This window comes from Athene noctua, chromosome 1 (genome assembly GCF_965140245.1).
Source record: "Athene noctua chromosome 1, bAthNoc1.hap1.1, whole genome shotgun sequence".
Classification (NCBI taxonomy): Eukaryota; Metazoa; Chordata; class Aves; order Strigiformes; family Strigidae; genus Athene; species Athene noctua.
This window is the reverse complement of record NC_134037.1, coordinates 133113484-133137196: the sequence shown is the minus strand read 5'-3', so window position 1 is coordinate 133137196 and position 23713 is coordinate 133113484. Positions and strand designations below refer to the sequence as shown.

The window sequence follows — 23713 nt, the reverse complement described above, 5'->3', positions numbered from 1 at the left end:
ACACTGATCTTATTTACCCTCTGCCAGTAGCAGGAATTTATTTTAGTTTATAAGATCTGCATCCATTTACTAAATATGTCAAACTATTACTTCTTTCTATCAGTGATGTCAATCCACTCACCTGATCTAATTTTCTGTTCTTCATTAATTGCTTGCACTTCAATTTCTTTTAAGTTTTTCTTGGGGTCTGTGATATGAATGAAGAAATTGTGGTTGTCTTTTATTACTTTCACCTTTACCAAAGTTAGACCTGCAAAGCAACAGAATACTATTATTCCACCCACCAGGCTGCAGAACTGCCCCCACCCCAGAAAACCCCCCACACCTACAACTATAAAGCACACAAAAAAGAAAATTACTCAGAAGTGGACTGAATTGCTTAGTAGCAGACCAAGAAAACAAAATTAAGGTTAGCTGAGTTTAGAATAAATGTTCAAAAACTTAATGACAGCTAGATCTGAGAGGCTGCAGAATAACCCTATTGCTTAGATGTATGGCATTTGACTGGACAAATTATTGGAACAAGCATTCTTGAAATACCATGCATTGGTTGCCAGTGAACAGATAAATATAAGATAATTTTTCTCCATTTCTAATTTTCTGGTACTTTATCAATTATTAACCTACAGGAAAATGTAAACATTAGTAGTGATAGAGGCTAATATGGAATTACATGATACTCTCACAATGTCTTTAACTGCATTTCTACTACTGAGACATGAAAAAGCATTTATGGATTAACAACTATGCCATCACTTAGTAACTGAGTCAAAGCAAAGCATAAAGAAATAAAGGATCACCTCTTACAAACTCTATCTTCTCTACTTGAATCTGTCCTCCATCAGATGGGAAAAGATATTGATTGGTTCCTGATACATGAATGAGATCCTCCCCTGTGTTGTAGCCAAGAAACTGGAAAAACAAAGTTTTAGGTTATGCATAAATAAGAAAGGCAGAAGCTATGGAAAGAGGCAAATGAAGTACAGATCCTCAGAATCCCACTGTCCCTGGCAACATTTTTCTTAGATATTTAACTAATGCAATAACAACTCGAGCAAATACATAGCATGTTATTCTCATATCCAATTAATTCCTGTTACGAACTGAAGTAACTTGTTTCACATGAGAGCAGAATCTGGTCCTTCAGTGGTATGGAGCCATCATGGAAACTGAAGAGTAGCAAGCAGACTGGTGGCTTAACATATAATGGAAAGTAAAGAAAAATTCTGGCCAATTATAAAGGGACAACGTTCAATGGCATGCAATCAGATAAAGGGCAAATAAAGATTCAGCTTTCCACCCTCTAGATTTTGGAATTCAGACACTGTAAATCTTGATTCTCAGATTGCTGTGCATTCCAAAGAGCTACAAACTGGCAAAGATTAGGTGAGTGTACTGAAGTTCAGACTGAAACGTTATATAGCTCTGAGTTTGAAGTCTGTACTCAAGTAAGTTTGGACTAAAATATATTGACTATTGACAAGTTTCACATGCACGGCTTAGACTCCGCAAATATAAAGCAATGCAAACTGCTTAAAAACTGTTTGGATGCAACTAGTGAAGAGTTCCCTCTGTAAGAAATACCTCTCTGTTATACTAACAGGCAGAATACCTTGTATTAGAGCACTCCAAGAACATGAATTTTGAAACATGAAATGGAACAAACAGTGAATTCCTTTTACTCGATTTCCAATGTGGACAGCAAAAACCTCAACTAGGTCTAGCTGTCTCTGAATATGGGAGTTGGAACAGGTCTTTGTGTTCCCATTTCCTATTCTCTCCCACGAAAACCACATTTTCAGACAAAATTCGTCCCATAAACATATTTTCCCTGGGCACAAAACCATGATCAACTTATCTTTGTGTTCATGTCATATACAATAAAAACCATTCCGGTTAATTGTAAAGTGGTAGTCTTGTGTAGGATATAACCTTAAACATCATAAACAGCTTTCCAAAAGTTTTAGGAAAGGATCTGCTGCTAAAATGATGGAGTTAAACAAAACCTACTTAGGCTTAATTTGCCCTGAACTCCAGTTTCACAATGGATAGTAGCTTTGCTGTGATCTTGACTCTCTATATAAATAGCACTTTCCTAACATGGTGCAGTAATATGACTCCTTACCTTATAAACTTTCTCAGAATGTGGTTCTGGGATGCTGGGGTCCTCCTCAAGTTCAGGGGCTTTTGCTGGTTCATCTTTAAACTTCTCTTTGGAAGATTCCTTGTTGGAACCTTTACTTTCTTCATCTATTACCTGCTGTCCTTTCTTTTTACCCCCCAAATTTTCTTTTTTTCCTTTGTTTTCTTCCTTAAGTTTTGCTTCCTCTAGTAATCGGTCCTGCTCTTTCTTCCATGCCTACATTAAATGTTAGGAATTCAAATGACTGTGGTCCTCTTTGTATTATAGGATATTTCATATGTGCATGCCGAAAAGAGTACAAGTAAATGAACTCAAAGGAACCAATGTTCTAAGTCACTCTAAGTCACTCACATATTTTCCAAATGTACAGTTTTACAATATTGCACATTATATTTTGCATAAAATTACTGACTCATTCAATCCACAGGATCAATCATTCTTGACCACAGGAGATATATTGGATGATTATTTGTATCTTACACGTTCAGTCATAATTATTTTGTTGTGCACTTTTCCACAATGTTCATCACCAAATCAGAATGCATCACTGGTATTAGTTTAAAAAGCAACTGTAATAAAATTATTTTATGCTTTTACAGAAAGGAATAAGGTATCAATGCCAGAACTACCAACTTCTATCAGGAAGACATGAAGACATATCCAAGATTTCCCAGAGTATTTAGGGCTTTATAGCATTTTATATTCTAAGCATACCAAAGCACAAGCATTTCTGTGGAAGAAATGGTAAGCACTGACAGTTACAAGTTAGGCATTAGCCTCACTTGAGCCATGCCATCTCAAGTTGAGTACCCAGGAATTAGTTAACATGATTTCATATCTACATTCCAATATCAGTACTACAAGTGTAGAGCATTACATGCTACAAGAATGATGAGACATACTATGGCTGTGAGGAGTCAAAAAAAAGCAGAGGAATACAACATCAATTAAGCTAGATTTATGCAATGTAATGGATAGTGCCAATGCTAAGAATTAACATCTTACATTTGCTTAACTCCTACTTCAGCCAGAACTTACTGTGTGAGCCTAGGCAAGTCAATTCATCCATTGTGCATGACCATGGTCTACATCTATAAAATGGGATTCTCTGTCATAAGAACTCTGAGGTACCATATTTACATGCCTTAATTTCAAAGAGATGTAGATAATGAAAGTAGGAGTTGGGTATATAAGTACTTCAATGAATCTGGATTTTATGATGAAACCAGCAATCTTCAACAAGAAGTAGGATATTATCCATAACTCATTTCCTAGTACTGCAGTTAGGAATTGCTTTTGGAATGCCTAGTCTAACTGCAAACAGTCTTCCCTTAACAAAATAACATAACATAACTGAACCAATAGGGAATAAATTAAAGAAAACAAGAAATAAAGTATATAAAAAATAGCCAAGAGCAGAAAAACTAAGAGGACTGAGTCAAGTCTATGTAAGAACAAAAGCTTACCTTCCTGAGAAAACAGTGTTATTTAGTCCATTTCAAAAACACAGAGATTTTTGTCTCACCTTTAGAGAACCTTCTCTGATAAAAGGATTTTCTTTATTATTGGACTGAGATTCTGGAATAGTCTCTGTAACGCTCTCAGGTCTTGACGTGTCACCTTTGAGAAATGAAAAGGGAATAAATGAGATTATAAATATATGAAAATGAAGTAATTTTTAAAAATTAAAAAATACAAATAAGTAAGTGCAAGTAAACAAAAAACATTTGTAAATAGTAAAAGTACAAAAGTAGAATAAAGAAAACATTAAATATTTTTAGGGATAAACAGAAACACTGTTCATCTTAGAAGAAATTTATCTGTCAATATTAGTCATAACTGCAGACCAAATATGCTAAACAATATATCAACATTTTAAAGACTGACTCTCTGCTTCCTGCTATTGAAGGCTTTGCTCCTGCAACATTTTTTTTATGCAGATGAACAATGCTGTAGAAATGATAAGCAGTATTTTTTACTTTTGTTACTACCACTGTTCCAGAATTCAGACCCAGTGCTTTAAGCAGCTCACAAACACTAGAACAAGCTTAATACCAAAATAATAGATATTACAACCTTTCTAGTCAAAAAAGTGAACAAATACTGTCTGAACCTTCAAACCTTCACTGAAGAAACACCATATCTCCTGTTTACTATTAGGGCTTTATAGTACCTATGACTTATGAAAAGGGTATCTCTCTAGGTACGTGGTTTTATATTGTACTTGGATATCCAGTATTTACCTGCTAGAAGAGGTAAATTTAAATACACTATGAGAAACTTCTAGTTACATTACTTTGTATTAAAAAGTAAAAATTGCAGTGTGGGTTACAGAAGTGCCAGTGAAATTGAAATCACCTAAAGATACTGTTGTTGCCCATCTGCATGTCCCAGCTACAAGTGATTATTAACTTTCAGTAAGTGAACTTCTCTATGAATCATACCTGTTATGAGGTGCTAGATGGGCAAGACTCAGTCTAGCTCCTGTGACAGCTAGATAGGTACAAATTATGTTTAGAAATCATAACTGTCCTTTCGGTTTCCAAACTATAATCAGAAGTGTTAAGTGGGTTGAGGAATAACATTCCTACTTTTGCAAATGCTAATTGTTATTATACTATGAAGGTTCAAAGTGCATTCTCAAAGAAGGTGAGCAAAGCAAAGGCTAAATATCAACAAACCACTGTTCAATATACAAATAGACAATTTAGATAGTTCTCTTTTGTTCAAAAGGGCTTTTCAGATTTTGCTGCCTGCTCAGCAGTTACTGTATGAACTGCTTACAATTTTCATTATCCAAAGAGTTGTTTGTAGTTAAAGTTTGCTTTGCAGTCTAGTCAATTCCAGTTTCCAGTTTTAGCTTCTAGCTCACAGCTTCTGACTTCCAGCTTTTATCCTGCCCTTTTAAAAAGGAATTTTCCTGAACTGTGTTGCCAACTTCAACTACTGCTCATCGTTTCATGTGTTCAGTCATCTAAACACTCATATTTTTATGCAATCCTTAAAGTCACTCCATTAAATAAACACGGCTATTGTAAATGTAAATTGACATTAAAGGTCTCAGTTCTCAGGACAGAGAATGATGCAGAATATGTAAATAGGTGTATTTATTTTCAAAACATGTCTGTACACATGAAAAAAATACATGCAATTCTCTCTGAACAACTTTGGGTCTCAGCACTCAACATGAAAAATTAATTTTCTAGGATAAAACAAAAAGATACGCACTGTTGGCTTTCTTAGGGAAGTCAGGTGTTTTGACAGCACATGCAGACAATCCCAAAGGTCCTTCTGCCATGGCTTTTTCCAGTTTAAGAGATTCTATTTTCTTAGCCATCTTCTCTTCTTGGTATTTGACTTCCTCCCCTTTCACCCAGTCTCCAACTGAGTTTGCCACCAGATCAAGATAGCTCCTGAAAAGCATGACATTCCTCTATTTACCATAATACAGTTTTCACCAACATGTTTTGAGGTCAAACAAAATCACTTGGCTTCTCAGTTTCTTATACAATTATTCTATAACCTTTGAGAGAAGGCTTACATTTGAAACAATTTTGCTCAGTTTTTAGAGGAGCTGGTAGTTGTGCCTGGCTGGTATTTGCATAATATATCTTACATTTGGGATTTTCCTCCTCCTTTCTGCAGGGATATTAGAAACTTGTCTTCCAAAGAATGCCTGCCCTCAAAGAAAATCCAGAAAGGCAGAAAACAGAGACATTCAATTTAAGAAAGGCTGAGACTAGTTCTCTTCCTCCTCCTCACTGTTTTACCACTAGGATAACTTATTTTCTTAGCTGCTCTTGATCTATATTGTCATTTAGAATACATTTCATTCGTTTATTCAGCAACTGAGGAAGTGCTAGTCTATTTAATTTCTAGATCTTCTTCATTGTTGTGACAAGAAAGGTGCTTGGAAATTGTCATCCAAATCCAGATTGGATGTAGCCTGGTGTAAATTAAGAATATTCACAATTAACAGTTGAAGTGTGCACTGAACGACAAACTGATCCAGAGTTTGCAGCTGTTATCAGTAGTTACCTTTGGAAAATGAGACAATGCATCTGAAACAACTACTGCTTTTAAGGTAGGATGAAGTCTGGAAGTCTTATGTGCAGTTGCCACTCAACTCCTTGATTTGAGTACTACCGTAATTGTTTAAAGTAAAATTCTTCCCATGGGCACAACTAAAAGGGGCTTTTAAAGAGTGCATGCGATTCAGTTGTTGTGTTTGGTATTTATAAGTCCAAGATGATTGTACAGATGAACTGCACGCGTTACAATTTTTTGTTGTGAACATGTAGGTGGCACAACCAATTCTTGACCTCATGACAGTTTAAAGTTCTTATCACAGCACTACATTTTATGTCCAAGACAATTAATACGTAGGCTATCTACACAGACTGGGGAAGTATACAATTCATGAACAGCTTAAAGATACACATCTGTCCCAGCTCCTGCAGTGTAGGAGGAGACTGCTTGGGGAAACTTGTATAAAGTATTGATCATATACTCAGCAGGGACAAGGTGACTCTGCTTGTATCTGAAGAAAAGAGTACAAGCTATAAAAACAAAGGTGTTGAAAACAAAAGGCAAAACCAGGCTGGAATCTAGAGTTGCCAGTACTGGAATAACTTGAAGATGAATATACGTTATAAATAAAAAGAGATTATTCGCATGGAAAATATTTTAGGGCAATGAAACAATCATTCAAAGTCAAAAATACACATTCTATTAATATGTATTCTGATGTCACTACTTCCAATGTCTGACTCAGAATCATTTCTCAGAAAGGATAATTCTTTTCCAGTAACTTGTGTAATGTGTTTACTATGAAACAGTAAACAAATGTCATTAACTTTGAGCAGAAAAATAGTTTTGATAACGTCTGAATACATCTGGCTTCCTGATAGAGAGGCCACTTATCCTAATCAGAGATAAAATGTTTTATACACATGTATCCCTGCAGGTACATGTGCCCAGGCCTTTGGATCCCCTTGGTCAGTAGCATCCATTGGATTTTATATGCCCTACCCTTTGAACAGGACAATTTCTGAACTTCTGGACGTTCTACATGAACTACAGGACCTGATATCCATAGAGAAGAAGGAAGGGTAACTGGGATCTCCAGGAGAAAAAGCTGCTACAACATCAGAAATTTCATTTCCCCCTTGCATGAGAATTTGCTGTAACAGGACTCACTGAAACTAATTGATTAGCATGTAACAGAAGTATATTCCAGACAGCAACTATGGAACAACCCTACAAAATGGGTCTGTGGTCTGTAAGATGTCACAATAAAGAAGCACAAGTAAACACAGGTAAAGAACTCCTAACAAAGCGATAGTCAAGCACAGTGTCTGTTGTGTGTTTGTAACTCTCCTGTGGTGAAAGCGTGACTCTTAAATATACCCCTCAAATTAGAATGATAGTAATTTTAATAAAAGGAAAACCAAAAAATCGTTACTAAACTCATGAGGAGGCAGTTATTTCATACACAGGTAAAAACGAGTAATACTATTGCTTAATTAATAAGGAGGGTTTGTGCCTGTTTCTAGCAGCTCAGCAGGATCTGGAAACTAACTGCAGGCAACAGCTTGAAGCACTCTAGGTATTTAGAGACTATCTTAGAGTGTTAAGTTGCTTGGAAACATATACTAGCAAATATTTATGCAACTCTGGAAATCTGAAATGATCTTTTGCAAAAAGGCTGAATAAGGTCTGAAAATATGCTGATTATCTGCAGAGAAAAGACAGGTATAGATGCCATGTAATACAACCAAATAAGAGCCCATATCTCTTCAAAGATATTAAGTAGCATACATAGCAGTAAGGTATTTCTACGAAACAAGAGCAAAGCCAAACCTTCTTGTTAGCTCTCATAACAGTTTCTTCAGGAACTCCTTGCTGCTTTGAAAGAGAACCCAACAAAGTGTCGCTGAACAAAGATGGCATGCCCCAAGAAGCATCTATCTTTAATCGCTAAGCCTTGTTTCCAGTGTATGTGGAAGAGTAAGGAGGAAGCAAATAGTTAATCCATCTTCAATTGAATTATAATGCATCTACAGAGAACATCTTTCATCCCTTCTCTGGATGCAAAATTAGCAACTTGTGTTTTGCAGGTATCAATGTCCAGTTCCCCAAAGAGTAAGAATAGCTAGTGAGGTAAACAGCTCTTGGGCTCCAATAGACTTTTGTGTAACAGACTTCGAGACTACTGATGCTCTACCTGGGTCTATCTGAATGCAAGACCCAGGCTTACTTGAACACACCAACTTTCACTGTATTTTGGAGAAGACTTCAACTGTCATATACATGCAAAAAAAATGATTGACCAGATATTTAGCAGATTTGCCCAACAACCACAAAACAGACAGCATTTTCTTCAAGGAACTTTGTGTTTCTGTTGGTAAATCTCTTCTGAGATTTCACAGCAGCCTCTTTTCATGGCGAATAATTTAAATCCAGGTGCCTGAAAAGCTGAGATGGACTCACACAGAGTTCCTTGACTGAGAGCAAAGATACAACTTACAATACAAAGTATGTCTTCAGGAAGGCACACTTTGCCTATTCAGCATTCAAACCTGTACAAATATATAGGTACCAACAAAAGTCTCCATTAAAAGATTCCCATATTCTGATAAATGAGGCATGGCACTTAGAGATTCCTGGGGACAAACTAGGGGTGGTTGTGGTGTGTCCATTGGGTAATTTGCTTGAAATTCTATTTGATAAATCAAATCTAATTAATCCATAGAGCACCAGAGTTACATGGTTGAAGACAGCCCAGCTGACTCTCCATGACATTGTAACCTCTTTACATATCAGTACATGGACACATTTTATTTTTGGTCAATTATTTATATCACTGTTTCAGTGCAAAAATGTATTAAAAAATTAGTAGGTCCACTGACAAAAGCTCTAATAGTGAACACATCGACCACTTACATGACTCCAACTGGTGATCAGATAGTGACAAGAAATTAGAAAAATGGATTATTCTGTGAAATCATTATTTTAATATTAACAAAAGGCTTCTAGCTTTTCTCAAAAAAATTTCACGGTGACACTCACCCAATTTATATACACATAGTTGAAAAACATGATAAGTATATTCTTAGAATTTTCTTTTTAACCTCCCTCACCTATGTGTCCTCAGTAATTTCCTTGCTGTGGATATCCTAATATAACTTTGTGTGTGCATTATATATATTTTTATAGTTTGCAATATAGAGTCACATACAGTTACTGCATGGTTCTTAGTCAGAAAAGCTTCGTCTCAACAGAATTCTTCTGATATAGCACTGTTTCCACCTGCATGACTTGCTTTCTCATAAATGTGTTACACTGCAATATCTTTTATTTTCAAAGCTTTGCCCCAAGCATGGCCATCCAGACTTTAATTGAAAATGACTGTGAATGAGACATGAAAGATAAAAATTAATTACCTGAATCCAACATTAGAGTGCAATGCAATATCCCAAGTCTCTTGGCACAAACGATACGGATTCATAGGATTGTGAAGAACCATTAGCAAAGAGTTATCTTGGGTACGATGAAAGGAATCAATACATCTATATTCTTGGGATGCAGTATGAAGAACCTGAAAAGGAAAGAAATAAAGGTACATCCTTCCTGCAGACAGCAGCATATGTACAGATGCTACACAGCACAGCTTTCAGCAAAAGGTCCTTCAGAACTTCACCCTCCTGCAAGACGTACGCAAAGCATTTGGATTCCAGCAATCTGAAGTGTTCAGGAAGGTGGAATTTTAAACTCCACTGCTACCATATCCAGAAGAGGTAGTCACTATGCTCCACCTTCACAGACTGACCATGAATGAAAAAGTTTGGCTAAATAATAAACACATAAATCTAAATATTAAATACTTAAACAAGTTTAAAGTATTTAAATAAATAAATAGTAAATAGAAGCAGAACTACCATATACCAGGTAAAAAGAAAGAAAATATTTTTTTAGCTCAGTTCAATTTATATGGTATTCAGTTTGCTGTACTATGACCTGTGCATCTCTGAGATTTACTATGTTCTACATGATCCCACTCTGTTCTATACTGCCTCATCATTTTCAATGTTTACATTGTCTTCAGGCTGAAACTTATTTTATAGCTAGAAGAAATTCTTCTTCTAAACTATTATTTTTACAGAACTATGTAACTGAAGTACAACTAAAATAATTCTGTATCAACAAATATTCTCTTTGAACATAAAAAACATTAATAGCAGCTGGTCTAAAAATTATGCTCAGATGTCACATGAAGTATAAGGAAATATTCTTAGAAAATGTTATTTTCTGTTGCAGTTATTTTCCATCAGTATCTTCTGACTAGATTTGCTAATTATTGACAGGTCAGTTAGTACTGGCTATTTATATTGCCTAAGAAGGAATTCGCCATGTACTGACATGTATGACCAGACTTTAAAGCTGTGATACTGAAGTGGTGCTAAAAGTCCAAGCAGCCTTTCCTTCACCCATGTACAGTGTGTGTCAGGATCAAATAAAAATTGTAGTATATGAAGCTCAAGGCAGCAGAGGAACCAATAGTCCATTCCTCCCAAGAGAATGTCTATCAACACAAGCCATCTACACTTGAATTTCTTTCCCATTTGTCATTCTGTCTTGCTGCAAGATTTAGGTTGCGAGATCTCTATAAATGAAGCATGTAGCCCTGAAACGGTGAAGTACCACTACAAGAAAATTTTCTATTTGCCCATAAAATATATACTGCATAGGTATTTGCAAAGCATGCTTTCACATCCACTGCACTAATGAGTCCCATAATTGCCAGGGAGGATCACCCCAAAGGGCAAGATTATTTTGTTCATATCACACATTTAGCTAAAAGGCTCACTACAAAAACCGACAGCTGCAGTTTGGCCAAACCAGGAAATAAAAACCCATTACCAGCTAAATTTCATACAAGAAACTGAAAAGCAGATGAAGAACAACAGGTTTTGGTAGAAATGTAAAAGGGATAAAACTGACTCAATTATCTAGCAAGAAAATACCCTGTACTCTGCTACTAATTCTCTGTACAGCATTCTGAGGGGTGCCTGTATGTTTAATATTGTCATTCACAGATACCTGAAGAAGAACATGGGGTTGAAAATGCTCAGCAAAACTCCAGTCTGTCAAACAACGCCTCTGTGTCTTTTTTATTTCTTCTAAGTTTGGTCCTAGGCCATAATTTTCCAGACTCACCTCAAAAATACACCAAAACAAAATAATGAGTATCAACATTTCAATGTCAGTTGTATTAAATTAACTGTAATCTTGGTGACTTAATAGACAGCATCCCATGTTGCACCACACTTAATTGCATCACACTTAATTGCATAATGCTGCACATGTGTAGACCCGTATGGCACTATTTAATAAAAAACACAATTACTCCCAAAGGTTTTTGGTCTTGGCTTTTTTATGGCAAACATAATCTAAATATTTTTATTATTAGGTTAGATGTTTTTGAATTCTGTAAGCAATCATGAATTTTTAAACATGTCCTGTGAAGTAATTTAAAAATTGCTATATTTATCCAGGATTGTATGGCAGGCAGGTGTTTTTCAAGATGCCAGACTACACAGTTTATTAGTGTGACACAGTTTGGCAATTTTCTCTCAAACTCTCATGCTAATATTAGACCCCTGGTATTCAGTGAAACCAGAATAGAATTGTCATTAGTAGCATCACCAAGACCCATCACCTTAGAATTCAAAGAAAGTGATTTCATAGTGCTTAAAAGTTTTGGCACTATTTGCCAAACACCACAAAATTAACATGTGCACGCAGCACTGCAAAGGAATCCCCGGTAACAGTATTTTGAACAATATCTTTTGCTGTTTCATGCTATAGAGCACAGTTTATTCTATTCCTCACATTTGTCATATCAGAAATAAGATCCGATTCTTCATTCAAAACGGCATTGGCCAGACCATCTCTTCCACCTTTGCTATTCATTTCTGTATGTCCTGGAAATTGAAAGCAGAATTTTAAGAAGTGTTCCAGAAATTTCAGCCCTAAACACTAAGGTTGGAGTGATGCAATTTCCTTAGCCTCCCTGATGAGATTGCCATCAAATTGAAGCTTCCTTATATGACACTAGTGCTATAAATACATGATCAGCTCTTCTATACTTCTTTCATAAAAGAGCACTTTAAAATCCAGGGGAGAGCAAGTGTCAGACAGTCAAATAATTTACAAAAACCCCACCAAAAACGTTGCTTTATAAGACTCCCTCAACTCACCCTCTTTATCTGTCCTATGCTGGCTTTGCATTGTCAAAACCATTAAAAATACTCTAAGTGTCCTCCACATTTATACATAAAGAACCTTTTTATCTGCATACTAACAAACAACAACAAGCATTCCTTTGCAGAGATGGCATTAAAAAAGAAGGCAAAATCAACTGTTTTCACATATTTTTGAAAAATGAATATTTTAAACTTTAAATTAATTGGATTTATAGAGTTTTATAAGCTACTGACAAAATACTTCTGCTGAGGATCTTACCAGTCATTCCATTGTTATAATGGGCACCTGGTATGAACAGGATCACATGCAGGCTTTAACATCTATATTCTCATAATTTTTTGAAATAATCTCATTTTAATAGAATTCTTTATGACCTGAGTTAGAGCACAGATCACTAATGTTTGATCAAAATTCACATGTACAAGAAAAATACACTTCCTGGGAGAAAACAGAACCCTGCTTCTCTAGGATATTAGACCTGTTTACTGACTGCCTTGAGAAGACTTAAGAAATCTGAAAGCAAATGTTTTCTCTTCCTGGTATCTGCTTTTGTGCTGCAGAAGTGTTGGAATTTTGATGGCTATGTTTGTAACTGCAATAGCTAGTACTGTGACTATTATAAAGTAAAATAAACTAACACCCAAAATTCAGGAGAGAGGCAGATAAGCAGGATACATTTTTCTCTGTTCCAACCTTCTAAGGAAAGGATCCCATCTAAGCTGGTTGTCTAGATATCTACATTATGAAAGCATGGGCAACATCATGAACCTAAAGGTATAGCTGCTTAAATTGACTTAATTTCTATTTTTCTTGCATCCCAGAAAAATAATCACGTTTTTAATGTTGCTTCTTGGCCAACCTCCTTTAACCAGGGCAACAACTTTGCATTATGTTAGAAACTGCAGGAGAAAATTCAGAAATTTCAGAAAAGTCACTCTGCATTGTCTACAAGAGGTCTTCTCCATTCTCTGTTCCTGATCTCTAAAATGTTCCCATTCTAATATGAATGAGAATGTTATAATGGCTCAAATGCCACATAGTAACCTGCTAAAGATATATTAATTGCACAGGCTGGAATGAATTAAGAGAAGCTGATGAAGTTGGAACATAGCTCAGACATTCTTTATTATTTTAACTTGAGGGTTTTCACATATTTCTGGCCAAATACAGAGTCTAATGTGACTATGAAAACTGGATGTTTAAACTTTTACCTTATGACATCAGTTTTACTATATTTGCCTTACTCTGATTTCTTTTCATTCATCTCACTTTCTTCAGCACCTAACAGATAAGTTCCTCTTTCCCTGTTACTTCTGAATTTGGCCCAAAATTTTAAATGTCAAAACTCTATGCTGGATTAACCTGGATGTGAAAGTTGAGGGAAGCCTGGAAGAAAAAACTTTAAGGGGAAAAGGTATGTATGCACGTGTAATTATAATGTATAGCACACCGGTTTTTAATCTTCAGCTTTTTATATCACCTTCTAGAGTCCTCATATAAAATATTTTTTTTGCATTTCCTAATACTCATTCACAGAATCATCTCGGTTGGAAAAGACCTTGAAGATCATCCAGTCCAACCATTAACCTCACACTGACCGTTCCCAACTCCACCAGATCCCTCAGCGCTGGGTCAACCCGACTCTTCAACCCCTCCAGGGATGGGGACTCCCTCCCTGCCCTGGGCAGCTCATTCCAACACCCAACAACCCCTTCTGCAAAGAAATACTTCCTAAGAGCCACTCTGACCCTGCCCTGGCACAGCTTGAGGCCATTCCTTCTTGTCCTATCACTTGTTCCTTGGCTCAAGAGACTCATTCCCCCTATCTGCACCTTCCTTTCAGGGAGCTGTAGAGGGCCATGAGGTCTCCCCTCAGCCTCCTCTTCTCCAGACTAAACCCCCCCAGTTCCCTCAGCCGCTCCCCATCAGACCTGTGCTCCAGACCCTGCACCAGCTCCACTGCCCTTCTCTGGACATACTTGAGTCATTCAATGGCCTTTTTGTAGTGAGGGGCTCAAAACTGAACCCAGTAATCAAGGTGCAGCCTCACCAGTGCCAAGTCCAGGGGTAAGATCCCTTCCCTGTCCCTGCTGGCCATGATCTTGCCGATGCAAGCCAGGATGCAACCATTAACTGGTGATCATCTAATATCACTTTTGATTTCACTCTATGGTTGCTACTGGCTTTGTAAAGACTTGTCTGCCATCAGTAACTCAAAAGAGCCTGTATTCAGAAACATATGGAATCACGTCTTCAGTAATTTCTGCCTATAAAATATATTTGATGTCATAAGCAATAAAACAGTTTTCTAGACATTTTTACCGATATTTTAAATAGTTGCTTAAATAAACTGTTTATGTTGTCATACAAAATAGCTAGCCTTTGTCTTTATCTAGTATTCCTACAAAGATACTTAATGAACAGACTTTACAATACTTGAAAATTCAGTGATTTGTAGAAGGAAGAAAAATCACAGCCCTGCAATAGCAAATGCTATATGGTAACATAAATAGTGGTTTCAAATTCTTCAGGAGTAATGTAAATTGAGAGGTTTTTACCAGAGCCTCTTGGAGATTTCCTCTTAAGCTTCTTTTCCATAAGGAAGAGTTGTCTCAGCTGTCTTGCAAACTTGGCTGGATTATCCCAAGGGATAGAAGACACTTCAGAATCGCCTTCAACCATAGATCCAGAGCTCTGCAGGAGACCAGAGTCACTCAGCCCAGTCAGCCTCAGGCTTTCAAAAGTAAACACTCTGAAGGCTCTTTCTACTTCAGTCCAGCTCAGAAATTCTATAAAAGAATTACAATAATTAACTGACAGTGTCCTTACAGCTCAGCAGAAGATAAATAGAAGACTATGCAAGTGTATTGTTCTTGGCAATTCTGCAAAAGCCAACAACAATTTCCTTAATGGTATTGGATCAAATTATGTGAGCTACATGGAGCTACATTATGTGAGCTTCGAAGTTGAATGCTTCTAAATTGCAAAGTCATATGCCTAACTATTAATTCAGTTTAAATGAAGTGCTTACTACATCTGAATACGTCCTGGCTCATTAACTTTATATAAATGATACTGATTTTAAAATACTGAGTGGACTTTATCAAGCCAGTTAAGTAGTTATTTCCAGTTTTTGAAAAGGCTTTCATTATCATAAACATTTTTACTATCTGTAGCTTCTCAAACCATGTATCAAATGTTTTTTTTCTCTTCAGACAAAATTTTACAAGAAATTTACACAGAAGTACACAAGGTGCAAAGCCATTAATAGATCCTCTTTATGGTTGTGTGCATTGGTATTCACATAACAACAATAATCACGACAAGGACTGAATTTTAAGACAGGTAGTTTGGTGCCCAAATCATACAAAGAGTATCTTGAAATGTATTCTCTCTACAGTAGTTGAAGACCCAAGCATGTCACCCATCTTGAAAATGTTGGATATCTCATCTCCTGTTCAAATGAATCACCTTCTTGATATAAGTGAAAACATTGCTAGCGAAGTTAACAGTTGGGAGAGTTTGATAGTTTAGTATGGTCCAGTGAAGACCATCAAATTTGATACCCATCAGCTGGAATTCTCCAGCAATACAGGATACCTTAATAGCTTAGTGTCCAAAACGAACATAACAACAACTAGAAACAATGCAGTGAGTGTAAATTAATCCAGTACATGGAATTTCAGGACTGAAAAGGAAAGTACTTTCAAATTTTATGCCTTATATGATGGTATAATGTAACCAAAGGGATTTGGATATTTGTATTTTTCAGCAGTCTAGAGTAAACCTCCAAAACTACTTAAGGGTATTTATTTAGCTTTTGGGATTGTTTCACAGTGTATGTCATGGTGGTATGCACACTCCAAGAAAAGGTAACCGTAGAAGTGATCATGGTTGAAGAACTGAATGTATTCTTGGTTTGATAAAGGGACTATTATAGAAGCCATTTCATTATTAACACCAACAGCTTACACAGAATACATTCTGAAAGCCATTTATTGTCCAATAAAAATCTTCTGTGTGGTCCTCCACCAAAACACTGTTGGTAAATAAACATACAGTCTATATCAGTGTCTCCTAAAATGCATTCTGCAACCTAGGATCAAAATAACAATTTGTACAATTATTTTTTTTTCAGATTTAGTAAATGTTTGTATGTTTATGAATATAAATAAATGAGTTCTAACATACTTCCAGCTCTTAGTCATGCAATATTTAATACTTGTATAGCCTTTCCCATTAACTATAAAACTGAGGTCTAAAGTTAACCCTAACTTGTATAGTAGGCTAAAGGTATAAGCAAGAATGTGAAAATGGGAAGTTCTGCAAAGGTTTTAGGCAGCTTAAGAAACTTGTCCCAAAATCACTTCTCTTTAATAGGATCGTCAACCACAAGAAAAAAAAATGGAACCGATATAAATGAAAATCACTTTACCACTGGTACAATAATGCATGAGCTCATGAACTCTGGCCAAGCATTTAGTGTTGTTTTCAGTTAAAGGAAAGGTGAAATGGATAAGTTCTCTAAGAGGCAGCTTATCCATCATTTCACATTCAATCTTTTCTGGATTTAAGTTCTCCTGGACCTGGAACAAAAATGAAAGTACCAAAGTAAACTTCCACACCAGTAGATTTCTAAAAATTATGTCTGAATAAAGAAGGGTTTTTTATAGCAAAAGACATAACCATGTGATTAAGTCAGCTGGATATAAACTTAAATTTGAGCATGTGCCCACAGTGTGTTTTTGAATGATGGTGTCAGATACTTTAGGCAGAAAAAAAATCAGATCCATAAGAGAATAACTGACAGCATAACAACAGACACTTGTTAGAAAATATGTGCCTGTGCTAGCTTGATTCAAAAATTCTGGAATGCAGAAACATGTACTGATCTACTCAGGCAGGCAGCAGGTACCTTCCATGTATCTTTTAGCTGGTCTGTGCTACTTCTCATAGTAATGACGCCTGTAAACTCATTGATCAATCTGTGCCAGCAGCATCCCTATATATTTAAGGATTTATCTTTGAGACTTTTTTGAGAATTTTAAAGATTTTCTCTTGTGCTGGGTTTGTGTGATGGGGTTTTTGGTAGCAGAGGAGGGGGCTACAGAGGTGGCCCCTGTGAGAAGCTTCTCAAAGCTCCCCTGGGTCCAAGTCTGACTCACCGCTGGCCAAGGCTGAGCCAATTAATGATGGTGGCTGCACTTCTGTGATAATGTATTTAAGAAGGGGAACCTAGGATGAGGGGTGAGGGCGATACTTCTGCAAACACCAAGGTCAGTGGAAGAAAGGAGAAGGTGGGGGAAATGCACTGGAGCAGAGACCCCCCTGCAGCCCCTGGTGAAGGGCTGGCTGTGCCCTGCACCCATGGAGGTCATTGGTGGAGCAGATGCCCCTCTGCAGCCCTTGGAGCACTCGATGCCAGGTCAGGTGGCTGCACCCAAAGAAAGTCAGGACTCTGAGGGAAGCCCATGCTGGTGCAGTCTGTTGCTGGGAGGACTGAAACATGTGGCAGGGATCCACACTAGAGATGTTTGTGAAGAGCTGCAGCCCGTGGGAAGGACCCATGTAGGAGAAAGTTCATGCAGGATTGTCTCCCATGGGAGGGACCCCATGTTGGAGCAGGGGAAGAGTGTGAGGAGTCCTCTCCCTGAGGAGGAAGGAGTAGCAGAAACAATGGGTGATGAACTGATCACAACCCTCATTCCCTGCCTGCCCTGGGGTGGGGGGGAGAGAAGGTAGAGAAACAGGGAAAAATCTGAGCCCAGGAAGAAGGGAGGGGTGGGAGGAAGGTGTTTTTAACATGTGGGAGTATTTCTCAATGTCTCACTCTGACTGGTAAATGAAGCATTGGTGCTGGTGGTGTTCAAATTACTTAGATGTTCTTTTTCTTCCCCAATGGAGTTGGTCTTTCACCTGTGACCATACCTGTTGAGTCATCCCTCCCTGTCCTTCTCTCCATTCCCAAGACTTTTGCTTTATTTTCTCCTCCCTATTCCTGAGGGGGAAGGAACAAATGAGCAGCTGCATCATGCTCAGTTGCCCTCTGGGCTTAAACCACAACAATCTTATTAGTATTACGCACTTACAGTACCTTTTTCTTGGACCTCATCTTAGAATTTTTTTTCCTCTATCCATTCCTCAAACATTGTACTATACGCTACATTTCCGTTTCAGCAAGTACATCATATACATCAAGCATATGCCTGCTAAGAGCATCTTTCTCAGTGATTACTCAGTCCTGTCTTGTGCTCAAATACCTCCAATGTGTCAAGTTCATTTTGCTTCTGAATACTGTTTTAATCAATGGTTGTCAAAGTATTCCACAGACCAATCATAATTCATGAAGCCAGGCAGACATACCTTAGCTGTGAAATCTAAAACTGTATTATCACTTGTATTGCCTTCAGAGTATTTTCAAAGTTCAGTGGTAAAACTATATCTTGGCTTTGGAAAAAATCTAAGAAATTCACAGTGGTCTTTCAGTTCAGAAAGTCTGGGAACTGTTACTTTGCAATAACCCCAAACCTTGCAGTCTCTGAACCTTTCTGCCTTTGTCAAAATTTGGCAATGTCTTGGTTATACACTATGCTCCAACTATTTAGCCAACCTGAATATACTTCTTGTGCTCGCTAAAAGCCTCTCTGTATTTTCTTATACTTCTCTGCATCTTAGTATTTAATCTAGTCTACATGCTAAATCACTGTTATCAAGTTAGTAACTCATTTTCCAGTTTTACATCAGTGTTTGACTACAGTAAATCAACAGGGTTCTGTAATATCTCTCATCTATGCCAAAGGCTAAACATTCTTATTAATAATGCAAACAGATCACTGAAATCAATATAATGCTCTACGTTTGTGATGTGTTCTCTGTCAGCAGAGGTAACTCACTGCTTCTTAAGCAGACTAAACACACGTTTGTGTGTATCTCAGTAGGAAAAAAACTAGGCTATATTGTTCTGCTTTGTAGAAATACCGCTCCATCCTTTCTAGTGCACTGAGTATTCACTGCCTGTGGACTTTAGAACTGTTTAGATCTAATAGGTAGCACTATACCTTCAGCAGGTGCAACCGCTGAGCCAGGGTATCATGGTAGTTAAATAACAGAGGATACTTGGGAGTGACAGTCTCTTTTTCACTGTATTCAGGAGAAAAGTAGTCATATAGATTCTGTTAAAAAAGAAAGATGTATTAAACCCTCCAAAATCACATTTATTTGTCATTTTCGGAAATGAACAAAAGACAACACAAACCTTTTTTTCACTCTCAGAAAGTGAAAGAGAAGGAAGGACAGAGGCTATATGATCTGCAATGGTGTGATGTAGCCCATCTGCCCGAGGCTCTGGTACCACCAGACTAGGAGGTATAAGGTCTTCTTCACTTGCAATAACCTGCCAAACATGATATACATTAGCTTTCATTACAGTATGACTGCTGCTTAACTCTATTAATAATAATCTGCCAAGCAGATCCTGCTATAAGTTAAACACACATCCATAAATTTTTTCAGGAAAGAAAACCATAACTTTTTTCTAGAAGTAGCAAAAATGCTATTTCCATGTTAGTTCCCTGCCCAAAACAAAAATTATGGAAAACAGAATTAAATGTTTTCTCCTATTATTCACTTTTGGAAGGATGAGAAGAAAAATATTTTCAATGTTACGAACTGCTGGTGAACACAGATAATTAAAAACTGACTGTGTATCAGGTGTCAGATCTTATTTTGAGTATTTTTGCTGAGTCTATTTTCAGACTAAATTGCCAAAAGTAAAAAAAGAAGATTGTGCTGAAATTCTATTTCTGAAAGAAGGAGGATTCCAAATCATACTGTGGGTGTCTGCTAATTCATAGATTGTGCCTGAGCTCAACACAAGTCAGATCCGTCTAGCACTAGCATCAGTCTATGCCATTTTTATATTAGGCTTGCCCTAAGACCTTTGTACCAAGTAAAACAGTAAAGTTCAGTATCAAAATATTATTGCAGGACACGAAAACTTGTTATTGACTTAACTAAGAATGACACCTTTTTCCTCATTTGATTATACTGGATCTGTAGTCTCAAAACAATAATTTTGGAATAACATAGTATATACACGAAAAGTGCAGCATTTTTCCTGTATATACAATGTTATTCCAAAATTATTTTTTGGAATCTCCTTGATCAGTGCCTCCATACAGTCTCTTATTTTAGGCTGAAACAGATGGATTTATTGATCTTTGATCAATTCATCATACCAGGTCTAAGACGAATTAGCCACAGAAATTATAAAGAGAATATTCCCACCTGTTCCAACATGCAGTTCAGCATTAAGGGTACAGAAAAGTATTCCTCAGGAATCTGACTCAGCAAGTCATTGTAATACCTCATTTCCACGAAAGGAGCCAAAAAAAAATCTTCTTCCCCTGTTATAATAAAAGATCAATTTCTTCTGAAATGTCAATTTATATTACCAGCAGTTCAGCCTTCAGACAATTTTTCTTAAAAAGACTAACAAAGTCCATTACTGTAGAGCTCTTAAATATGACTGTCACTAGAAACAGACATAATTATTTTCTAAAGGACTTAATTATCACCACTACAGTTTCCAGAGACTTTCACAATGTATTCACCAAGAGACTACTCCTACAACACAAATCACATCTTCAGCTTACTGTGTAAATAATTTCATGGATTTGTGCTGTCAGATGAATGAATGGTACGACAGAGTGAACACCTACAGACAAATGCTTTAATCCTTCAGACATACCCTGTGGTAATATTACTGTTGGCAGAATTTCTTCTGTTTGCCCTTTTTTCTTTGAAGGTGTAATCTGTGATGTTGATTGTACCTAAAGGAACAAAAATAAAGATAAAAAACCTGAGAAACAGTAAGACAAGTGAGGATTGCACAAATAGGTGGGAGAAGTTAATTTCATTTACGTCTGGTTACTTACCCTAGATGCTAAACATTTAAATGGCTGGTATTAGGGGAGGGAAATCCCACCCAACTCTGAATGGAACAAGATAGTAAGAACGCAGTTTTATGAATGCTTTAAATGAGCATTCAGTAATACTGCTACAGATGGGAGTAAGCCCATTTTTTCCCCCTTGTCACTAGTACATGTCCTAATAAGCCACTTTCTTCTGATCACTTAAGGTTTTGACTACCATGAATAAAGCAATTGATCTTACATGGAACTAATAATCTTTTTTTGACAGTTCACAGATCTGCAACAAGAAACAGTAGCTGTTTATGCATATTGGTTTTTCAGACACAAGAAGGTGTCATCAGGAGCTATTCAAGGAATTTTTACACTTGTCATACTTTATGCCTGTATGATCCTTTAAATTTTCTGTTTTCTATTTCCCCAATGCTTTGCTAATTTTTTTTCCATTTTTGAGGTTTTAAATGCTGAAGATAAAAATTCCATTTTCATTCACAGAAAATCACACGTGGAGTGACAGTTCAAGGTGAATTTTTGAGTGCAGAATTACAGACAGGCAATTCTAGCCTATAACTAATCATTCTCTATAAGAAGAGAAGGATCCTTGCCTCAGTTACAGGTGGTTGCGTTGAATTGCTCTCCGATAATATGGGCACATTAATAAACTTGGTGTTTTCCAAGTAGTTATAGTGCTGTCTTCTCCAGTCCAGACAGTCATACATCAAACAAGCAATGCTTTCAAACAATGCAGTGCCAAATGCAAGCTAAGACAGAAAATCAGATACAAAGGGTGAAGTTTGCATACAAAAGTGTCATGTAACTTTGCCACATGAGTCATTACCTCTCTACTGAGCAGATCTACAGCTGTTTAAAAAAAACTTCCAAGGGATTTTTTTCTCCACTAATTCAAAATGTTTTATAGAATTATTCTAAGAAAACAAGGCCTCCTCATTTTTGTTTGCGTAAACACTCCCACACCACAGTATGGACTGACTGAGTACTGCCTAACTAACTGCTTCAGTTGTTATAAAGTCTAACTTGTCTTAACAGGTCTGCTCTCCTGCAACTGGAATTTAGGTCATTTTTTTGGATGGAAAGGAACAGGAGAGGTAACTTAAAATAACTGTTCTATATCATATGTGTATGTTTCTCCTGGTGATCAACCCGCAGCATATTTACAATGTCAACCATTCTCCTGCCCTTGAAGAATAAAAATCAAAAAATAAAACCCTGACCAAGTAATAAATGTAATATCATATTATTTTCTTCCTTTCTGATGCCCTTTTAAAACAAAGAAAGGCTCAAGAACTGAACTCTGAGATCCATAGCTGTGCAAGCAAAGGAGTATCAGCATACTGGCCCAAATGTCTGAAGGCAGAGTGCTGTACCTGCAAAAGTTTGACAAGGAAAGAGTCAAGGTTCTTGAGGTATTGTACTATGGTTTTCACTGAAGCTTGGGAGGAATAAAAAGAATAGCAGCAACTGTTATCTGAGATGTGAAATGCTTTTGTACAAATACCAAAACCCCGTCTGAGGCCACATGCCACACACTCAAGTTTCAGTGGCTTTAATGGACACAGTCTTCCCTTGTACACCCTACACATTGTGGAATAGATTAAATTATTCTAATTTTTAAACAATTTCTGACATCAACCCTTTTCTGAGTGATTCTTTCACTTTTGTGAAAGTAGGGGAAGTGTCATATGAAGAAGTTTGCCTCTAACAGGTGGCTATCAAAATTGGATGTCCCAATTTTAAGTTTCTTAAAAGAAAACACAGTGAGGATAAGGGATGACAAGTGTCAATCAGCACTGACCCTTAAGAAGTATTAAGCATCTGTTTTCTTCAACTCAGACCCTCTTTATGGCACTTCAAAACAAGAACCCCAAATCATTGTTACATCAGTTATGGAATACTTGTCTCAGTTTTCATAACATTTAAAGACTTGGTGAGATATTTGGGAGAGAATTTCTATTCGTGAAAAGAGAATTTTCAGAGTTAATATTCCTGCATCTTTGTTTTTCCAGTTCAATACTCTTCTGAAAAATGGGTTAGTATAAAAGCATTTCATTCATATATTACTTAAGAGATCACTAGAGCACATGAACATTTTGATTAAAATACTGGATTGTTTTGAATGAGCAATATTTTAAACAAAAAAAGATCTTTTACAAAGTTACAAGTAACAATACCTGACACTACTTAATGGGACACATGCAAAGTTTAGTATAATTACAATTTGCTTGCTCTCTCCTCTTCTCAGGACAGACACAGATGCTTATCAAAAGTTTTCTGAGTCTAACCATTAGTGCCTCTTGAACAAGAAAAATATTTTTGAAAGTATTTTCCTTCCTAGATATCTGAAATTGGAGAC

General features: G+C 36.8%; 1 protein-coding gene across 1 annotated transcript in view; it reads right to left on the bottom strand.

The window, feature by feature from the left end:
- SPAG17 (sperm associated antigen 17) overlaps nt 1–23713 on the bottom strand; it is a 116463-nt gene that overhangs the window by 52061 nt on the left and 40689 nt on the right. Inside the window, exons 8-22 of the mRNA XM_074896797.1 lie at nt 21948–22103; nt 21162–21243; nt 20699–20817; nt 19668–19805; nt 19471–19584; nt 16848–16998; nt 14971–15201; nt 12038–12129; nt 11246–11362; nt 9589–9743; nt 5372–5556; nt 3669–3763; nt 2126–2359; nt 801–912; nt 122–250 (exon numbers count right to left, since the gene is read on the bottom strand). Coding sequence (XP_074752898.1) covers nt 122–250; nt 801–912; nt 2126–2359; nt 3669–3763; nt 5372–5556; nt 9589–9743; nt 11246–11362; nt 12038–12129; nt 14971–15201; nt 16848–16998; nt 19471–19584; nt 19668–19805; nt 20699–20817; nt 21162–21243; nt 21948–22103 — 2110 coding nt within the window. The remainder of the gene's footprint in view (nt 1–121; nt 251–800; nt 913–2125; nt 2360–3668; nt 3764–5371; nt 5557–9588; nt 9744–11245; nt 11363–12037; nt 12130–14970; nt 15202–16847; nt 16999–19470; nt 19585–19667; nt 19806–20698; nt 20818–21161; nt 21244–21947; nt 22104–23713) is intronic.